This window comes from Anguilla anguilla, chromosome 4 (assembly GCF_013347855.1).
Source record: "Anguilla anguilla isolate fAngAng1 chromosome 4, fAngAng1.pri, whole genome shotgun sequence".
In the NCBI taxonomy this organism is placed as follows: Eukaryota; Metazoa; Chordata; class Actinopteri; order Anguilliformes; family Anguillidae; genus Anguilla; species Anguilla anguilla.
This window is the reverse complement of record NC_049204.1, coordinates 13,350,334-13,366,993: the sequence shown is the minus strand read 5'-3', so window position 1 is coordinate 13,366,993 and position 16,660 is coordinate 13,350,334. Positions and strand designations below refer to the sequence as shown.

General features: G+C 41.9%; 1 protein-coding gene across 5 annotated transcripts in view; it reads left to right on the top strand.

Annotated features, from left to right (window-relative positions):
* The window catches only part of LOC118226089 (amphiphysin-like), an 87,629-nt gene that overhangs the window by 57,730 nt on the left and 13,239 nt on the right, over positions 1-16,660 (top strand). For 2 of the 5 annotated variants that reach the window (XM_035415379.1, XM_035415377.1), the window contains exons 12-19: positions 4,904-5,002; positions 5,136-5,159; positions 5,610-5,633; positions 6,270-6,635; positions 8,109-8,141; positions 9,521-9,580; positions 11,305-11,466; positions 16,157-16,228. In XM_035415379.1, the coding sequence (XP_035271270.1) occupies positions 4,904-5,002; positions 5,136-5,159; positions 5,610-5,633; positions 6,270-6,635; positions 8,109-8,141; positions 9,521-9,580; positions 11,305-11,466; positions 16,157-16,228 (840 nt within the window). The remainder of the gene's footprint in view (positions 1-4,903; positions 5,003-5,135; positions 5,160-5,609; positions 5,634-6,269; positions 6,636-8,108; positions 8,142-9,520; positions 9,581-11,304; positions 11,467-16,156; positions 16,229-16,660) is intronic. The other 3 variants (XM_035415381.1, XM_035415380.1, XM_035415382.1) reach the window with 3 other exon arrangements.

Sequence of the window (16,660 nt, the reverse complement as noted above, 5' to 3'; positions counted from 1 at the left end):
TGTTCTTGAAAACGTAATGTTTAAATGTTTTAAATGGAATCTAAATAAAATATAGGTGATTTTAAATGAAATGTATAGAACTGTAAACTTGCTGGCCTACTAGCCTAACCTATAAAAATGAATGGTGTTGATGCTACAAATTGCTGGCGCTCCTCGTCTAGCATAAGCGACAAATTGCTTCATCAACATTTTGAGGCCCCCCTTTTTCCATTTGGAATAAAACCAAAATGCGCTGTACACGTAAAGCATTTTTTAAACTCCTTCGTTTAAAAATTATGTTAACACAGTGCATTATTTAAGATAAACAAGGCCTAATAAACGATAAGAGTTTCAGAATTGGAGGCCAGGGAGAAGCCGGCTGGTGACACCATGTGTTTCGGAGGAGAACTGCGGATGTGTGCACTCACTCGAATCAGCAGTGGTTTGCGCATGAACACGGCTGTGGTTACAAATAGTTGGACATACAAAATTTTGGAGGGAATTTGACATGTTCGGCCCCATGTTGGGTGCCAATATACTGAAATCAGTGTGTCTGTCTGCAGGTCAGTTTTAGCTACACTAATTAGGGTGATGATAAATGAGATCATGTTCATATGTTTTGTGCCTTTTTGTTTTAAGGTCATAAATGAAATGTAAGGTTGCTATATTCCTGATAACCTCAAACTGTGCAAATCACCATATAACATAAATACACCAATAGATTCTCTGAGAAACAAACAAGCATGCACTGATTATTGCATAATAGATGATTACATGGATAACCCATGGGCAAAGACGCTAAAGTGGAATATTGCCCAGAGTAGTACTGTCCTGGAAGATAAACATTGATTGGGGAATTTGATTATTATTATGTTTACTGCATTATCAGTATCACAATAAGCAAAAATCAGCAGCCACTTAAAAATAATTACGTGGTCAAACAATTATAGTTAGTGCGAGGTGGTTTAAACACAGTTTGACACAGCTGCAATTTTTGCCGGATGGATTCCATTGTACCATGGAATTAATTTTGGACAGAATGTCCCTTTAATAAATGGCACACGTATGTCAGAAAAAACACCCAGCCAAGAAAAAGAGGGTTGTGTCAGTGTTGTGATTTTCAATTTTGGGAATCCTTCAGAGCATTTCTATATTGCTCTTGAAAGAAATTAGTGCTTAAGTGCTCTGGGAACAACAAACTCCACAGCCAAATAAGTAAAGAAAAGTGCTTTTACAGGAGTGAAAGAGACAGAAGAGGAAACCTGTCTTTGGCCCCTGCAAATAAATGTGTGGCAGTGTTGGGTTCATGGTTTAAAAGGGCAGGTGAAGCCCTCATTAAAATGCGACTTGAAAGTGCTAAAACCTGGATTTGGTCTCTTTGCATCACATGAGAAAATGAGGCCACATTCTAATTAACTGAGCCACCATGTCTCATTTGTCTGGGGATGGAAGCTTGTAAAGAACATAACCTTTTCATTCATTTTTTTCCAATACAGTACAGTTACGGGTTCCCAGACTTGTTGGCTCTGGGCCTATAGAGTGTGACTTCCCTGTTACATGGAAACCTGGGGTTTTAGACCTTATGCATAAATAGTTATCACCATCAGCCTCTCTCAGTAGTTGACTGAGTGATAGATTTGCAATGTACAAGTGTTCTGCCCAACTAGATGTTCCACTTAATGGTAGGTATACACCAGGCCACTGTAGCTAACAGAAATCCGGGCATTGGTGTATCCAGATTCAGACCGGTCCCCTATCAAAGACATTCCACAAACCTGGCTGCAGTTGCCCAGTTAAAATTCTAGCAGCCACTTCCTAGGATAATGCCAGCAGCACTTTTTCTAATTTCAGCCTTAATTTAGAGAACTATATGTGAGGGTCAAAAATACATTAAAAAATGTGTATTCTATTCATATAGTTTCCTTTTCCCTTTAAGAACTGCCTCCATTTTTTATTTGTTACACTCAAGTATGTCACATTTTTGGGAAAACTCCATTACAACTGGTACCATTCGGGAGCTTGCTATAGAAATTGGACCACTTTATTACTATTTGATTCAGTTATCTGAATCAGTTTAGCATCCGGTTTTACTCCCATTCACCAGTACTTAGCGGTGTGTCTCCGCCCTGACTGGTCTTCTGTGTTTCCCAGCACTGTCTGTCCTACCCCCGTGACGAGGCTTTGGGAGCAGTGGGAGGGCTAGTGCGCAAATAATGGACGATGTGTTACACAGGAATCGCAATTAGTCTGAAATATCAAAGAGCCGCCGCTTCGCTCTGGGGAAATCACTCCTCGTTCCAGTCTCGCATCCGCTCTAATGAAAAGTATTAATCACCGGATGGTCGCACCTGTTTGTGACGCGAGTAATTGTGTCTAGTCGGCCCAACAGCCCTGAAGGATTATGCCTCTCCCTCAAACCCTAATATTTGTTTTAATGGCATGAGGCTTCACCATGTACATGATTTAGCCCATCATAATAGCCCCAAATTCTGGTTTGAGATTTCAGTCATTATGCCATTGAAATCTGATGCAGTAACTGTAATAATTAGGCTTGTTTATATTTCATTTATACATTCGTAAGAAAAGACTTGTGCACTAGCTTGATGCTCCAAAAAATAATTGCATTTATTTAGTCATAAAAACGGTTAAAGTTTCATCAGTCGATGTGGTCGAAACGTTAATCGTTATTATGGCTGAATAAATACAATTATTTATTGAAGCATCAAGCTAGTGTGTCTTTTCTTTTCCTGATTTACATGTTCCTGTGATCCAGAACCTTGCAGTAGTTTTTAGTGTGTATTTTTTTCCTAACACACATTTATATATGCATAACTTTACATTTATCTGCAGCCATGGCTATACACAATTTTTGAGTTTGAGATAAAACTTCTAAAATGAAAGGTGTCATGAAGAACACCACAAGAAAGGAAGCACGTTAGAACTGTTAGTCATACTAAACCGTGGGAGCGATTAATTAATCACAGTTGTTTTTGTTGGGTCCTTATGAGTGCACAAGTACTATTAATGCCTACTCTTTATAAGGAATTAACGGCTTCCATTTATAAGTTTAGGTCCATGTCGATGCTTCTCTGCAATAATACAGCTAAAATAAAAAGCTTTTGTCTTATTTTTCCTCTGCATGCTGTCTGCATTCTAATACAAGCACTTGAGTGAAATTTGATTCTCAATGGCGTTTGAGCACCTTGCAACATGCACACTTAATTTGGTCGTAAATTAGGAGACTAAATGTTACACCAGGCTGTCTATGTGCTCTGTCTATCTGGGTGTGGAAACTATTGATTCAAGAGACACCTCTAAGCCTTCTGCTGCTGGTAATGTGAAAAGCACTCCCCTTTTTTCACTAAGACCATAGATAACACAATAAGTGAATCGCTGTTTGATACTATGGGAATTTTTTAATAAAACATGTCAAAACTGTCAACATCTTGCCACAGATATGGTGGATATGAGTAACTTGTTCACGACATGTCAAACTTAAATTAATTTAGCAGCCTTGTCAACCCTGCTCCGTGGCAACCTTGTTAGATCATGAATAATTTTACATTTACGGACACAAGCACTTTACATTTCTGCTGGTGTCAACAAAAAGTCAGCATCTTCTATAAATGCTGTGTTTTCACATAAGTGGTAATATTTGCTGTAACCAATGTGTTTCTGGCTTTTTCCATGGAGATCTGCTGTTGGGATATCTGCTTTGACACCATCAGTACAGCTGCCATTGGTTTAGAACCGTAGATTTAAGCCCTGTGTTCTATACATTGATCTATGCGCGTGATTAAGTCTGCAGCCCACACTGGACAGTTTTTTGTGGTATAAGTTGGCCAAAAGCTATAAGCTTATCTCATATGTACAAGTTATCTTCTTTTACCGCAAAAAAAAAAAACAAAACAAAAAATGTTTTCACCTTTCTGGGCTTCCATACAGACCCGACACTTTTAGGTTAATTTTTTCACTTTATGTTTTTTCACTGACAGGTACTTAAAAGCTTGCAAATCAGGCCAAGCATTAAGTTGGCAGGACCAGCATCATCCTCTGATTTGGTGGCTCACCCACTGCCGTGCGTGTCTCGTGCACTAAATCTTCACGCCTTGTTCAATGTTCAGTGACACAGACTTAAAGCCGCATATAGCTTCATAATGGTTTCATTCCTTTATTTTGCTGAGGAAACAACAGGTCCAGGACTGACAGACAGGCACTTCTCGGTATCAAGCGTGTTACCGAATAGATTTTTCCCGTCGGGATGTAGAATGTTGTATTGGAAGTGTGACGGAGGTAGATGCCACTCCTGTGATGGCAATTTCCTGTTGGGATCCATGTGACTTTTCAATCTAACATGAATTAGCAGCCAGTCTTTTGAGTTATGGAGGTCTCATGGGCAGGTTTCTGGAGTGAAGCAGAGTGAAAAGTGCATAACCTGTGCTAAAGTCAACACATTCCTGGAATAAAAGCTTGAAAGTCTTCGCCTTGTGGGATTTTTGAGGTAGAATGGATTGTGTTTTATGCATCCTCCTTTTGTCCTTTAACAATGGATCTTCAATAATCAAGTTGGGAGGGCAATGCTGTAACTTGGAACACATTGCAGACTTGCATAGAAATAGAAACACAACTCCCCCACCCCCCATTCTCTCAAAGACTGGAAAATAATTTGATTTTTTGGGTTCTGCTACAATAAAAATATTCTTCATCTTAGGTTTTCATTTTTCTATGAGTTTCACAGTATCTCATTCTTAAAATATTTTTTGTACAGAGAAATAGTGTAGAAGGGATTGATTCACAATGCTGCACTGTTCTATTTGGATTAGTTGGCTCTTGGGGTTGTAAGAGATAATAGCATAGCTGACTAACAGGAACAGTCTGTGATTGTGGTTTATAGATTGAAGTTCTCCTGTTTCCCACCCCACAGGACCAAAAGGCTGGAGAGTCTCTCTTGGATCTGGACTTTGACCCATTCAAGCCGGACTCCGCCACTCCCATTGGCCAGTCACAATCACCCATGTCACAGGTCCTGCTATCCTTACATAGCTGTCAAATATAAGATCTCTCCAAAATGTCTGACCCAGACGTTGGGATGTCATGCTTGCAAATGTATTAATACCATTGCCAGTTAAGTAATCAATTGTTTTCTATTCCTTTAGACTCTGCCTTGGGACCTATGGACGGTAAGAGTTTCTCAGAGCCGTGAGTTGTCGGTCTCGTGTTGCTATTGTTGTGTTGAGGAACTGTGCATTGGCTATGTGTTCATGCCAAACCATTGGTTGCCCCCCTTCCTTCCAATAATGCTCTGTAGTTCTCCTTATCCAATGGAGCCCAATCACAGCCTTTTTACCAATATATGCTTTGGTTAAGGAAATATGTTACAGTAGTAGGGAGAGTTACAGAGAGTTACAGTAGTAGGCCTCTGCGTTCTCGCATTGCTGGAGTACACCACAACACAATAGGCCGATGCCTTTTTACTTATTCCGCTCATTTATTATTCCACATATTCTGTGGTGTGTGTGCGAATTAACTGGTAAACTCTCTTCGAAAGCTGTGTGCTTGAAGGAATGTTTATTTTATGATTCCCCGTGGATTTCATGGTGCATTCAATTCATGTGTTTGTTTCCTTCTAGACGAGCGCTGGTCCACCACAGCCTGTAAGTAACGTCTCAATGGCGGTGACTATTTTCAGACCGCAGACAGGACTAGAGGTTCCTCGGTTTGCCGAGCTGGGAGAGAAATATCGCCGGCTTTGTGGCTTCGGCTGCAATAAATTGAAGAGCATAGCCAGGGCCTCAAACAATCTATCAGAGTGCCAGAGGGAATGAAACCAATTCCATAGCAACACATTCAAGCATCATGAACATGAAAAGGACTGTTAAGGTCATCTGACACATTATTGCAGGAAGTGCACATAGACCAGGAAAATGTGAATGAATCATAGGGGAACTACAGTATGTGGTCTTACAGGAGCTTTCCCACTGGAGCATTAGGTCTGTGCACCAAATTAAATGTCCTGCCAAAGCCTTAGTTGATGACATCTCATTGCTTTTACTGTTAGTTTGTAAAGCCGGTTGACACGTTGTCATTTTTGCACTGCTTTGCACTTTTTAGACATTCCCCATTTAACAGATGCCACTCTTCTTTGTCATGCTGTATTGATCTGTCTCTTATTTGGTTCCTCATTTTGCTTTATGTTCTCTTCTGCACCTTCTCTCATTATAAATGTTTTTGCTTTTTTCTTCTTCTTCTTTTTCTTCTTCTTTACTTTTCTTTTGTCTGTTGGCCTAAAGCCTGACTCTCTGTCTCTCTGTAACCTGGCTGGGGAGGAGGGCACTGAGATTTGTGGTGCCAGTGACACCACCAGCTCGGTCTCTGACCCTGGGGCAGGCGGGAGCTCTGGTCCCGGCTGGGCGGCCGACTTCGGCTTCCCCGCGGCCACCGGGGAGAGCAGCACCGATGCCGAAAAGGGAGGCTTGGACCTCCCGCCCCCTTCCCCGTCCAACCAGGGAGGACAGGGCCCCCTTGGAGACGATAGCCAGATTTGCGCTGAGGGGAAGGAGGCGGACACAGAGGAGGAGGAGAGGCGGGGCCAGCCTTTGGTAGACAGCCGGGCCGACGAGGTCGCCCCGCCACCGGGAGACGCTCCCAAAGCAGAGGTTAGGAGCTGGGAACTCCGCCAGCATCCCGATCCCAAACCAGACCGCGATCCCTGCGCCGTGGAAGACGGAGAGGTGAAAGGGGGCGGGGGGCAGCCCGGGATAGGGGGTGAACGGGGACAGACGAGTCAGGATGACGAGAACGGGAGCGAACAAGGGGTGTATGTACAGCGGGATGGGGTCCCGGCCCAGTACGTGAGCAGTGTGTCAGAATGGATTAGCAGCATTCCAGATAGCTTTGTGCCTGAGAACAAGATGGAAGAGGTAATGGTGGGCCAGGGACAGAATAGCGAGTTGGCTAATGGAGAGGAAGTTCTTCCTGCTGCAGACATCACAGGGCCAAGTGTGGAGGAGACAACAGAGCAACACGGTATAGGTGATAGTGTGGGACAGGCAGGCTGCAGTGAAGCCATCCAAGACCAGACCTGGGCAGGTCACATGGGATTGGTCAATCAGCCAGCTGAGGCTGAGTGGGCGGAGCCAGACGGCGATGCAGTAGAGGGACCACCCCGTGGGTTACGCGAGGCGGAGCAAAGCGCAGCTGACTCGTTTGAGACCGCGAACACGCTCGGCACCACGCAAAGTGAGCGTCCCGTCCAGCAGGACGTGGCTGGTGCACCGCCAGGGGACGACCCGCTGACCAACACGCGGAAGGTCGATTTCAGTTCCCACCCGTTTGTAGAAGCCCAGATGGGAGGAAGTGAGGGAGAGTGGGCGAAAGACGCCTTTGCCCCGGGCAAGAACCAGATACAGCCGAAGGACTTCGAGCCGGGCGTGGGTTTTTTGGACAAGGGGCGGGGCGAGGGCCTTGCTAGGCGGTCTTCATTCCCAGACCCAGACAGGGGGGGCCGCGGCAGCACCAGCTTCATCTCCAGCAATGACCTGGGGGAGTTCCTTGCCGGATGGAGGGATGGAAACCGAAACAAAGACCCCTCCGCCACCCAGCATGGCGACGGGAACCCCAGCCCTGGCAGAGACCCGTCCGTGAGCACATCCATGCACGATGACACACGCGGCTCCAGGGAGGGTAGCATCGACACAGAGAACTGCAGCTCGGACTTGTCCGAAGACGAGGTCGCGAACAGGAGATACGGAAAGTTATACCGAGAAATAGATGCAGAGAAGGAAGAGGTATTTAATGTATTACCTCTATGTAGCATAGCATAGCCTAGCTTAGCATAGCATAGCACAGAGCAGGCCACAGCAAGAGACGCCCCCTCTCCTTTCCCTGCGATGAAAAACCTCCAGCTGTCTTTGCGACACGACACCCCTCTCCCAACGTTCCTGCTGTGCCCAGACACCTTGCCCTTCTCTCCGCCTGTTCCTCTTCCATGTCTTTGTTTGCCTGTATGTTGTACATTTGAACAATGCGTTCCCATGCACCATGACCATTGTTACACATCCTCTGCTTATTTCAAGTAGCCTTTTAGTCATAGTCTCACATGTTAATTATTTCTTTCTGATTCGATGTAGGTGTCCAACAATGCTTTTAATGGATTTTCGCAGGTAAAGATACCGGCCAATACTTTCTTATTCATGCATTACTCTTATAGATATTGCAACGCATCGCAAGGAGAAACAGCATGCCATTTTAAGGGAGGTCATTTCAGTCATCCTTAATTCATGTAATTAATATGACGTTAATGTAATGGCAGCGACCGCAAGTTCTCCTCAGGATTCAAGAAAAAGAAATTGGAAAGAAATCAATAAGAAAATTCAAATCAATACCAACTGCACATTAAAGCCAAGATCATGCCTTTACAAAATTATCCACAACTCATGTCAATTTACTGATGTATTCTATAGTGCATTGGCCAGATCATTTATTTCCATGTCATTTAGCAATATCTTTCATGTTTTTTTTTTTTTTTTTTTTTTTTTTACAATAGGACAATAGACGGTACATTCTCTGAGCACTTTTCCCAGAACTATCTGTAATTATATTTTCATCAGTATATGAATGATCTTATAAAGCCAACAGCTAACATTTCTCTAAGATTATTTTTGCAGTTCTAACATCATCTTTATAACTAATGACCATGTTTATAGGACCATGCCAAGCATTTCAAAGTTGGCCAAGATAAAAGAAGATTAGCCCTGAATCAGATGTAGTTGCTTCAAAGAAGGCAATAGCCTTACATATATTCATATTTTTAATTTGAAAAAAATTGTTTTGATGCAATAGCCAACATGCAGTGTGTATGCATGTACACAGTGTGTATGGGTGTGTGTGTGTGTGTATATATGTTTGCATTCAGGTGTGTTTGTGTACATGAGAACGTGTGTGTGCTATTTTATAATTGGCCATAAAGTAATTCTAATGGCTATGCTAATGGCTATTCTTCTTGAATTTTGGCATAGCTGGTCTTTCCTGTCGTTTCTCTCCCTGTGTTACTGCTATAGACTCATTCTGAAAGATTCAGCCAAAAACTGTACTAGAATTCTCCCTGAATTCATCAAGCAATTTCTCAGCATATGTGAAAGCATATGCACTTGAAAGCATCCAATTTTGTTAGGAGTAATTGGCTAGATTTATTTCATACAAGTCACAATAGTGTTTGTGCTATCATTTGAGCCAGAAACTAAATGACATTTGCATCCTAACTGTAGGTATTTTATGACAGATTCAGAACAAGGTTATTTATTTCATTAACCATTTATTTTACTGTAAATAAATGCCATTGAGTACATTTTTGAAGTGTTGAAGCTTGGGAGTATGTATGACTTTGCAAGTCATTTGCATTAAAAAAACATTTGCATTAAAAAACAGAAACAAGGACTAGAACAGAAATGAAACCATGTCCTACTATATTTTTCAGTACAACCAATCTGTTCATTGTGGGATGTTACACACCAGCTTGTAATTATTTTTCTTGTCGCAATAGATGGATGCAGGCACCTCCTTGTTTACCACGGATTCAAACCAGAGTGGGTTTGGTACAATGGTAAGATAACCGTTGAGCACCAGCACATTACTCTAGCCAAAAATGAACATTAAGATGCTATTTAAATTTTTTTTTTTTAGGAGCTCACACTGTTTAGAGCAGTGGTTCTTAACCTTGTTGGAGGCACCGAACCCCACCAGTTTCATATGCTCATTCACCGAACCCTTCTTTAGTAAAAAAACTAACTAACTGCAGACTAGACTGAGGGGTGGACCTCTGCGGCGGAGGCTCCACCGAACCCCTGAGACCGACTCACCGAACCCCTAGGGTTCGACCGAACCCAGGTTAAGAACCACTGGTTTAGAGTAACATACAAGCAGAAACATGTAATGTTACATGTGATGCGCTTGCGTAAGTGTTCAATGTTATGTCATTTTCATACATAGGATTCTTCTTTCTAGCAGCATATAACAGAATGTATACATTTTTTTATTTGAAGTCTCTGACACTGTGTGTAACTTTATTTACTTTTAAAATGTTTACTCTTTTATATGTAAAATGGCTATAGGTTTTATAACATAAGTAACCTCATTATGACCCATGTTGCTCCAGAAATCAGTACTTTTCATGTGATTATGCACTTTGCAAATATGTGCCTCAATGTACAGCAACACAGTCCAAAGAGGCAACATATGCAGGCTTGCCTGTGTCAGTGTATTGCAAGATGCACTAACACAAACATAGCAAGTTGGTTGATGGGCTTTTCAAGCTGGCTAATATAAAACTCCTAGATGCTAGATACACTGCCTTATGCAAAATAATTTTAAAGGCCATTATGACAAGATACATTTTCAACAAAGTCAGTTGCAGAATTACACAGTGAATGTAAGGTTCAATTGTTGCGGAGACTGCCATACATAAAATTACCCAGTGCTAGAATGCACAGAGCTTAAAATGCAGCAGCCTTGTTCCCTTTTCAGTATGAAATTACTTTATGTAGCTCTGTTTCATATACTACTGTAGTGCTTTCATTTTATTTGCACGCACATGAACATGTTTCAAAGTATTTTTTGCCCTGTATGAACATAATCACCTGCACATCATGTATGTGTAGATGATTATGATTTGCATTACACTTAAGTGCCAAAACAGTTATCTAGTTATTAATATAAATTAATGTTCTTGTGTGCACAACTATCGAGTGTTACTTCTAATATTGAATATTTATGCATTTAAAATCTGTCACACCGTATTATTCTTGACTAAATTGGAGCTTTCTACTTTGAGGAGCTTTCATTGAACTGTTATGCAGTGAAAATTAAGAGGCAACATAAATACAGCAATCTTTTCATTTACCACTCAAGCACAGTAATTTGCAACTGAGATCATTTTTTTACTTTTCATTGCTGTAGAAATGTTAGTGATTATTTTGTCTTAAAAATGCATACAGTACGTGACTATATATGTGAATATATCTGGACTTGTAAACATTTATATTTTATTTACTTCCATATCTACTTTTTAATTAATTTGAGTAAGCCTCTCTCTCTACAGGTGTCATGGTACTGGCACCACTGTGTGTTTTTTTTTCACAAACTTGTTTCATGGCCTTGCTTCTTTTTTTGGAAAAGAAAAAAAGTTCCTTTTGCCCAGTGTAATTCTACACATTGGTGTCTTTGGCTGAATTAAAAAAAAAAAACCTATTCAAGTACAGGTGCCCTCCCATAACGTGTGTGGTGCAGCCACATGTTGACGTACTTCTCTCTTTCCTGTTCTATGATAAGCCTGAGGCCGAGGTGGAGCCTCCTGGTGGTGAAAAAGGGGCAGTGTCTGAAACTGTCTCTGAACCAGGCCAGGCCCAGGAATCTTCCGCCACTGCTGCTGATGCTAGCGCTGGTGGTGGTGCAGATGCTGCTCAAGCAAGCCCACCAACAGAAAAGGCTGCAGTGAGTCTCGCTGGATATCATTAACAGCATCATTAGAACCAGCATCATCACCACTGTAATCATTGCCGTTGTCCAAGTGGTCTTCGGCACCATCATCTGCATCATCATCATCATTATCATTATCATCATCATCATCATCATCATCATCATCATCATTATATTCATCATCATTGTGATATTCTTCTCATTAATCATCTTTAGTGTCACCGTCTTCATCATCACCGTCTTCATCACCTACAACTGCATTGGTATCTTCATCTTCCTGTTCATCATCATCATCATAATCATCATCATCATCATCATCTTCTTCTTATTTTTCATCTTTATCATTTTTTTTCAGTCATTTTTCAGTCAGTTTTTTTTTAGTAAATGTACTCAGTATTTGGCAAATGTTTTGAAATGTTGTCCTGATTGTGAAGGAGAGGGTTCATTTCCTCAAGAAAAACATTTTACAGTTTTGGGCTCTTTTTTAAATCAATCAGGACAGTTTGTCAGCAAGGTTTTTTAAGCAGGCCTTTACAATTAAACACACAAAATCTTATGTGATCTTTCAAAATTTCATGTGATGCATTTTAAGGGTCAATTTGCTGTATCTTAGCATGCCCTTGACGCTATTTTTTGTGGTTCTGTTCACACTTACTATAGCTCGCATCTGATTTCAATCATGACAAGATGTACGGTTTACTGTGATTTGTTTTAGGAGAATTGTGATGCCTTCTCTATATCTGCATTTCCAGCAACGAATCAGCTATCTGTACTCGGTTTAATATTGTACTGTAATTGGCAATAATTAACTGAAAGTGAACCAATGATTGTCTATTGGGCAAAAAGCTAAGCATCGCTCTATATTGAAATCAGTTAAAAATGTTTGTGAAAGATATTTAAAAATTCCAAGAAAAATTCCTTTTGATAGACTTCCTCTCCCACAAACCTGGCAGCTCTGCACCCAGTGACAGCTGCACCCCCACCCTTGCCAAACTTTTGGTGAGCTGCGCTACTGCACTGGGGGATAGAACAAAAGTCACAGCTTGTGCCGAAAGGCAAAATATACCTGATCAGCCAGAGGAGATGCTGTTGCCCTCCATAGATAGACGTCCCCACTGCGCCCCAAAGTTAGTATTGGCACAGTCAGTGTTGAATGCAGACCGTAGGGCACAACACTGCACTTTAAACTGCTGCTTTTGCAGTATACACTACCCAGAAGCACATTAAGGGGCTTGTTACGGTCATTGTGGGACTATATTCTCAGCGTGTAACCAGGGACAGCAGTGAGGTTTCATTACTAATTTGAGGTCAGTGAAGTGATAAGGAGTTCTCCTGTGGGGTCTCTAAATTCAGGTGCATACGGCCCCTGGCATTTACTGTCCACCGGGGTAAGGGGAGGTTGCCATAGGAACCCAGCCCATAATGTGGGGAAATGGGCCATCTGCTCAGAGTGAGGGGGAGTGAATAGTGGAGGAGGGATTCCTTTTCCTTGCTCCAGCTTTATATTTACATCATTATTCTTCTGAGTTCTTCAGCAGCAGGTATATTTATTAGTTCGCCTGTCAGATTTAAGATAGTGGACCATGACAAAGGGGCTGGCACTGAGTGCATATTTTTACTGTGCATGATTGGTAATAAAATTTAAAAATGGAATTAATACAGTGAAAACACAACTAGATTATCCAGCCTGAAAATAAATATTTACAGAGCTGTATTCAGCGGTACAATGTTTTATTTATTTATTTATTTATTATTTGCTCATTTGTTTATTTTATTTCTGCTAAAAAAATCATTTCGGAACTGTACGTCAAAATTTCCGATTGCATTTTCAATAAATTGTTGGACATGGCTGTAATGTACAATTAATTTGGTAAATTACAGATCTAATTATTATTCTCGGCAGGTAGTATAGTTAAGAATGGTGTGACGCATTGAGGCTTGGCTTTAATATTGTAGGTGCATCTCATACTGCAAGGTATCACAGAGATGGTGGGGAATCCTACATAGCTGGAAGCAGCATTTGTTCTCCCATCCATAACGCTATCCATAATGCCGTAGCATCTGTGATCTGTGCTTGTGTTTTTATGAGGACTGCTAATGCGCTCATCGTGCCCGAGTCCGGGGGTATTGATTCTAGATGCCCTCAGCAGCGTTCCTTGTGAAATGGAAAGTGGTGTGGACCTCGCCCGTGTGATGTTTTATTGCGATGTTGGAGCTGCTTCCTCCATCAGACCCCCGCAGGCCACAGGTCCTCCTCTGTCAAAACCAGTGATGAACAGCCGTACCGCAGTCACAGGCAGCATCATTTTCCGTGGGGTCTTTTCTGTGGAATGTTTTGCCATAAAGCGTGTTGATGTAGTGCTAAGTTGTCTTCCATGCACGGATGAGTTAAGAGTCTGAATGGTTTTGTTTTCCATTATACGGCGTTTGGCTGAGTGCTCAATTCTGATTGGTCCAAGGGTGTGCATTTATTTTCATCATATCATCATTCTGTTTGCTCAGTATTGACTTTTGGGTTCATTTCCTTGTTGAAGCCTACAGCAGTACCCCTGCCAGAATTTATTTAAATTTATATTTATAGATCCTTTAAGGCCTCCCATTGTGTTACAGCTGTGCTATGTTAACAGGCTGTTGTTAACATGTACGAGCGGGTCTCAAAGCTGCAGTTCAGTGGGGAGCAGTGACATTATACTCTCTGGCTGTCAGAGTGGAGTCAGGGCTCAGGACGAAACGAGCGTGTTCGCTCGCAGCATCACTTCTTCATTCCCGCCGATTCAGTCGCCTGCTAATGCTTCAGCTGCTGTAGAGACAAAAGGGCTGCCGAGCTTTGGATTTACTGACATCCAGACTGTCTCTCAAAATGGCACTGACAAGAGCTTCCTGATTCCTTGATTCCTGACAAAGCAGAGGGCAGAATTCAGGCAAGTAGGGCGGTTGGGTAATTGCGTCGCAGCATATTTGTCACTGTGGCAAACAGAAGCCTGAGAAAAGGCTACTCATATAGACGGCGCCAATGTGTACTTCTCAGGGGCTTCCCATAGCAGACATGTCAGAGATCGTAATGGAGATTCAAGGCTGCAGGCTGCGTGAGCCTGTGGTGGGAGCACCGTCTGACCTGTGGATTTTCTGATGGAATTGTGGGGGCAGCACAGTGGTACAGTGGGTGGTGCTGCTGCCTCATTGCAAGAACGTCCTTGTTTCAGGGCCTTTCTGTGTTTGCATGTTCTCCCCGTGTCCGCGTGGGTTTCCTCCGGGTTCTCCTCGCACAGTCCGAAGAAATGCAGGATGGAGAATCTAAATTGCCCCTTGGTGTGATGTGTGGATGAGATAGATGGTGATGGCACTGTGAGCTAAGTACCCATCATAACATTTATAAGGATACTGCATTTACTAGGATAAGAATTTATGAAGCTAGCTGGCAGAACATTCTGGGCATATTGCTTCAAGATGAAGTGAGTAGCATAACATCATGAGATTACTTCACCTCATATTTCAACCCATTTGCTTAATTGCGGTGATAGATCCCTTATTCCGTTCCTTTTACATCCATCCTACCTCTACTTTACACCGAGCTTGCCAATGGAGGATGGCACCCCCCTCTATAGGCGGGTTCCTCCCAAGATTTCTTCCCATCGGAGTTTTTTTCTTGCCATTGCTTGAATGTTTTTTCTTTCCACCGGGGAGGTTTTTTTTAACTCATTGCTTGCTTTTTGGGTGGTTCAGGCCTCGTTTTTGCCGTTGAGGCTGTAAAGCACTTTTGTGACAGTTATCTATAAAAAGCGCTATACAAGTAAAATTAATTTGATTTGATTTGAGTTGACTGGTTATAGTGTCAGATATAATGCAGATATCTCAAATCTCACTACCGTCTAGCTATTGAGAGGCTGTGTTTACTTAAAATAATTGGGTTTTTTATGAGGAGCTTCAAACTTTATATAGACAGAACAGATACATTCAAGGCCTTCCCTTTCTTGTGGATTTTTACATTGTTGAGATGGGCAACAGTTGGAGAACATTTGCAAGTTATCGCTTGTATCAACAATGTTTTTTCAAGCAGATCGTTGTCTGTTTTTAGCCTGTTTTTAATAAAACAGCCAGGAAAATGAGAAGACAGATCCTGATGTTGATATTTCCGATACACCGTAGAGTTTAAATATTCATAGTAACACGCCAGGAATAATCATTATTCATCACCCAGGCTCTCTGACTTCAAGAGGCCTTGTACATTGATCAATAGCATCTAATGTGGTATATTGACCTAGCTGTTTGACATGGCATGATCGAATGGGTCCGATCCATTTGTGAAGTTACAAAAAACAATGGAGGTGAGATTACATCTGAGAAAGTTTTGGAATTAGGTAACTCCTTGTTCTGAAAGACCAGATTTTTTATTTTTGAAAATGTACTGTACTGTATATGAGGCAAAGGATTTAAATGTGAAGCCCAGAAGGCCAGCAGTTAGACTTGAGTAATGAAGTTCATTAACGCACTGAACAGCTCAAGTAATCATCTCACGTGTTCTGCAAAATGTAAATCTTATTAAATCAAACATTTGGTTTTTAATAATTGTGCAAAAATATATAAATATATAAACATTGAATTTAGAAAAGACACAGCTGAAGGACAGTGCCTATGATTTGTCTTCATTATTTACAGTTATTTCAGAATTCTATTAATGTTTTCCTGTCCTTTGTCCCCTGTGAAGGACATTGAACCAGCGGGTGAAACGGAGGGGTCTGAGGAGCCCCCGGTGAGTGTGGCAACCGAATCCACTGAGGTACGTACAAGACCGCCACAGCCCCGCCCACGTGCTCCGCCTCCTACCCCGCACATTGTCCAATCAGGATGGTCACATCACTCTACTAATTCACTCTCCCCTCATCTCCGTACTGTCTGACAGCTACAATGTCCTTGGTAAATCAGTTCTGCATGGGAGTCCACTATAAAGCATGTGCATAGCTTCTTTGCACGTGGAAGACCGGGCCCCCATTCATAAAGCATATCAGAATAGGAGTGCTGATCTAGGACCAGTTTTCTCTGTCCATATGTTAATCTTCCATTATGAGCTCTAAGGGAAGCCCTGATCCTAGATCAGCACTCCTACTCTGAGAAGCTTTATGAATGCAGGTGCTGCTTTGCGAATCATTTGGTTTATCCTTTTGTTATATCATTATGAGATGCTGGAGAAAATTGGTTTTACGGGGACATT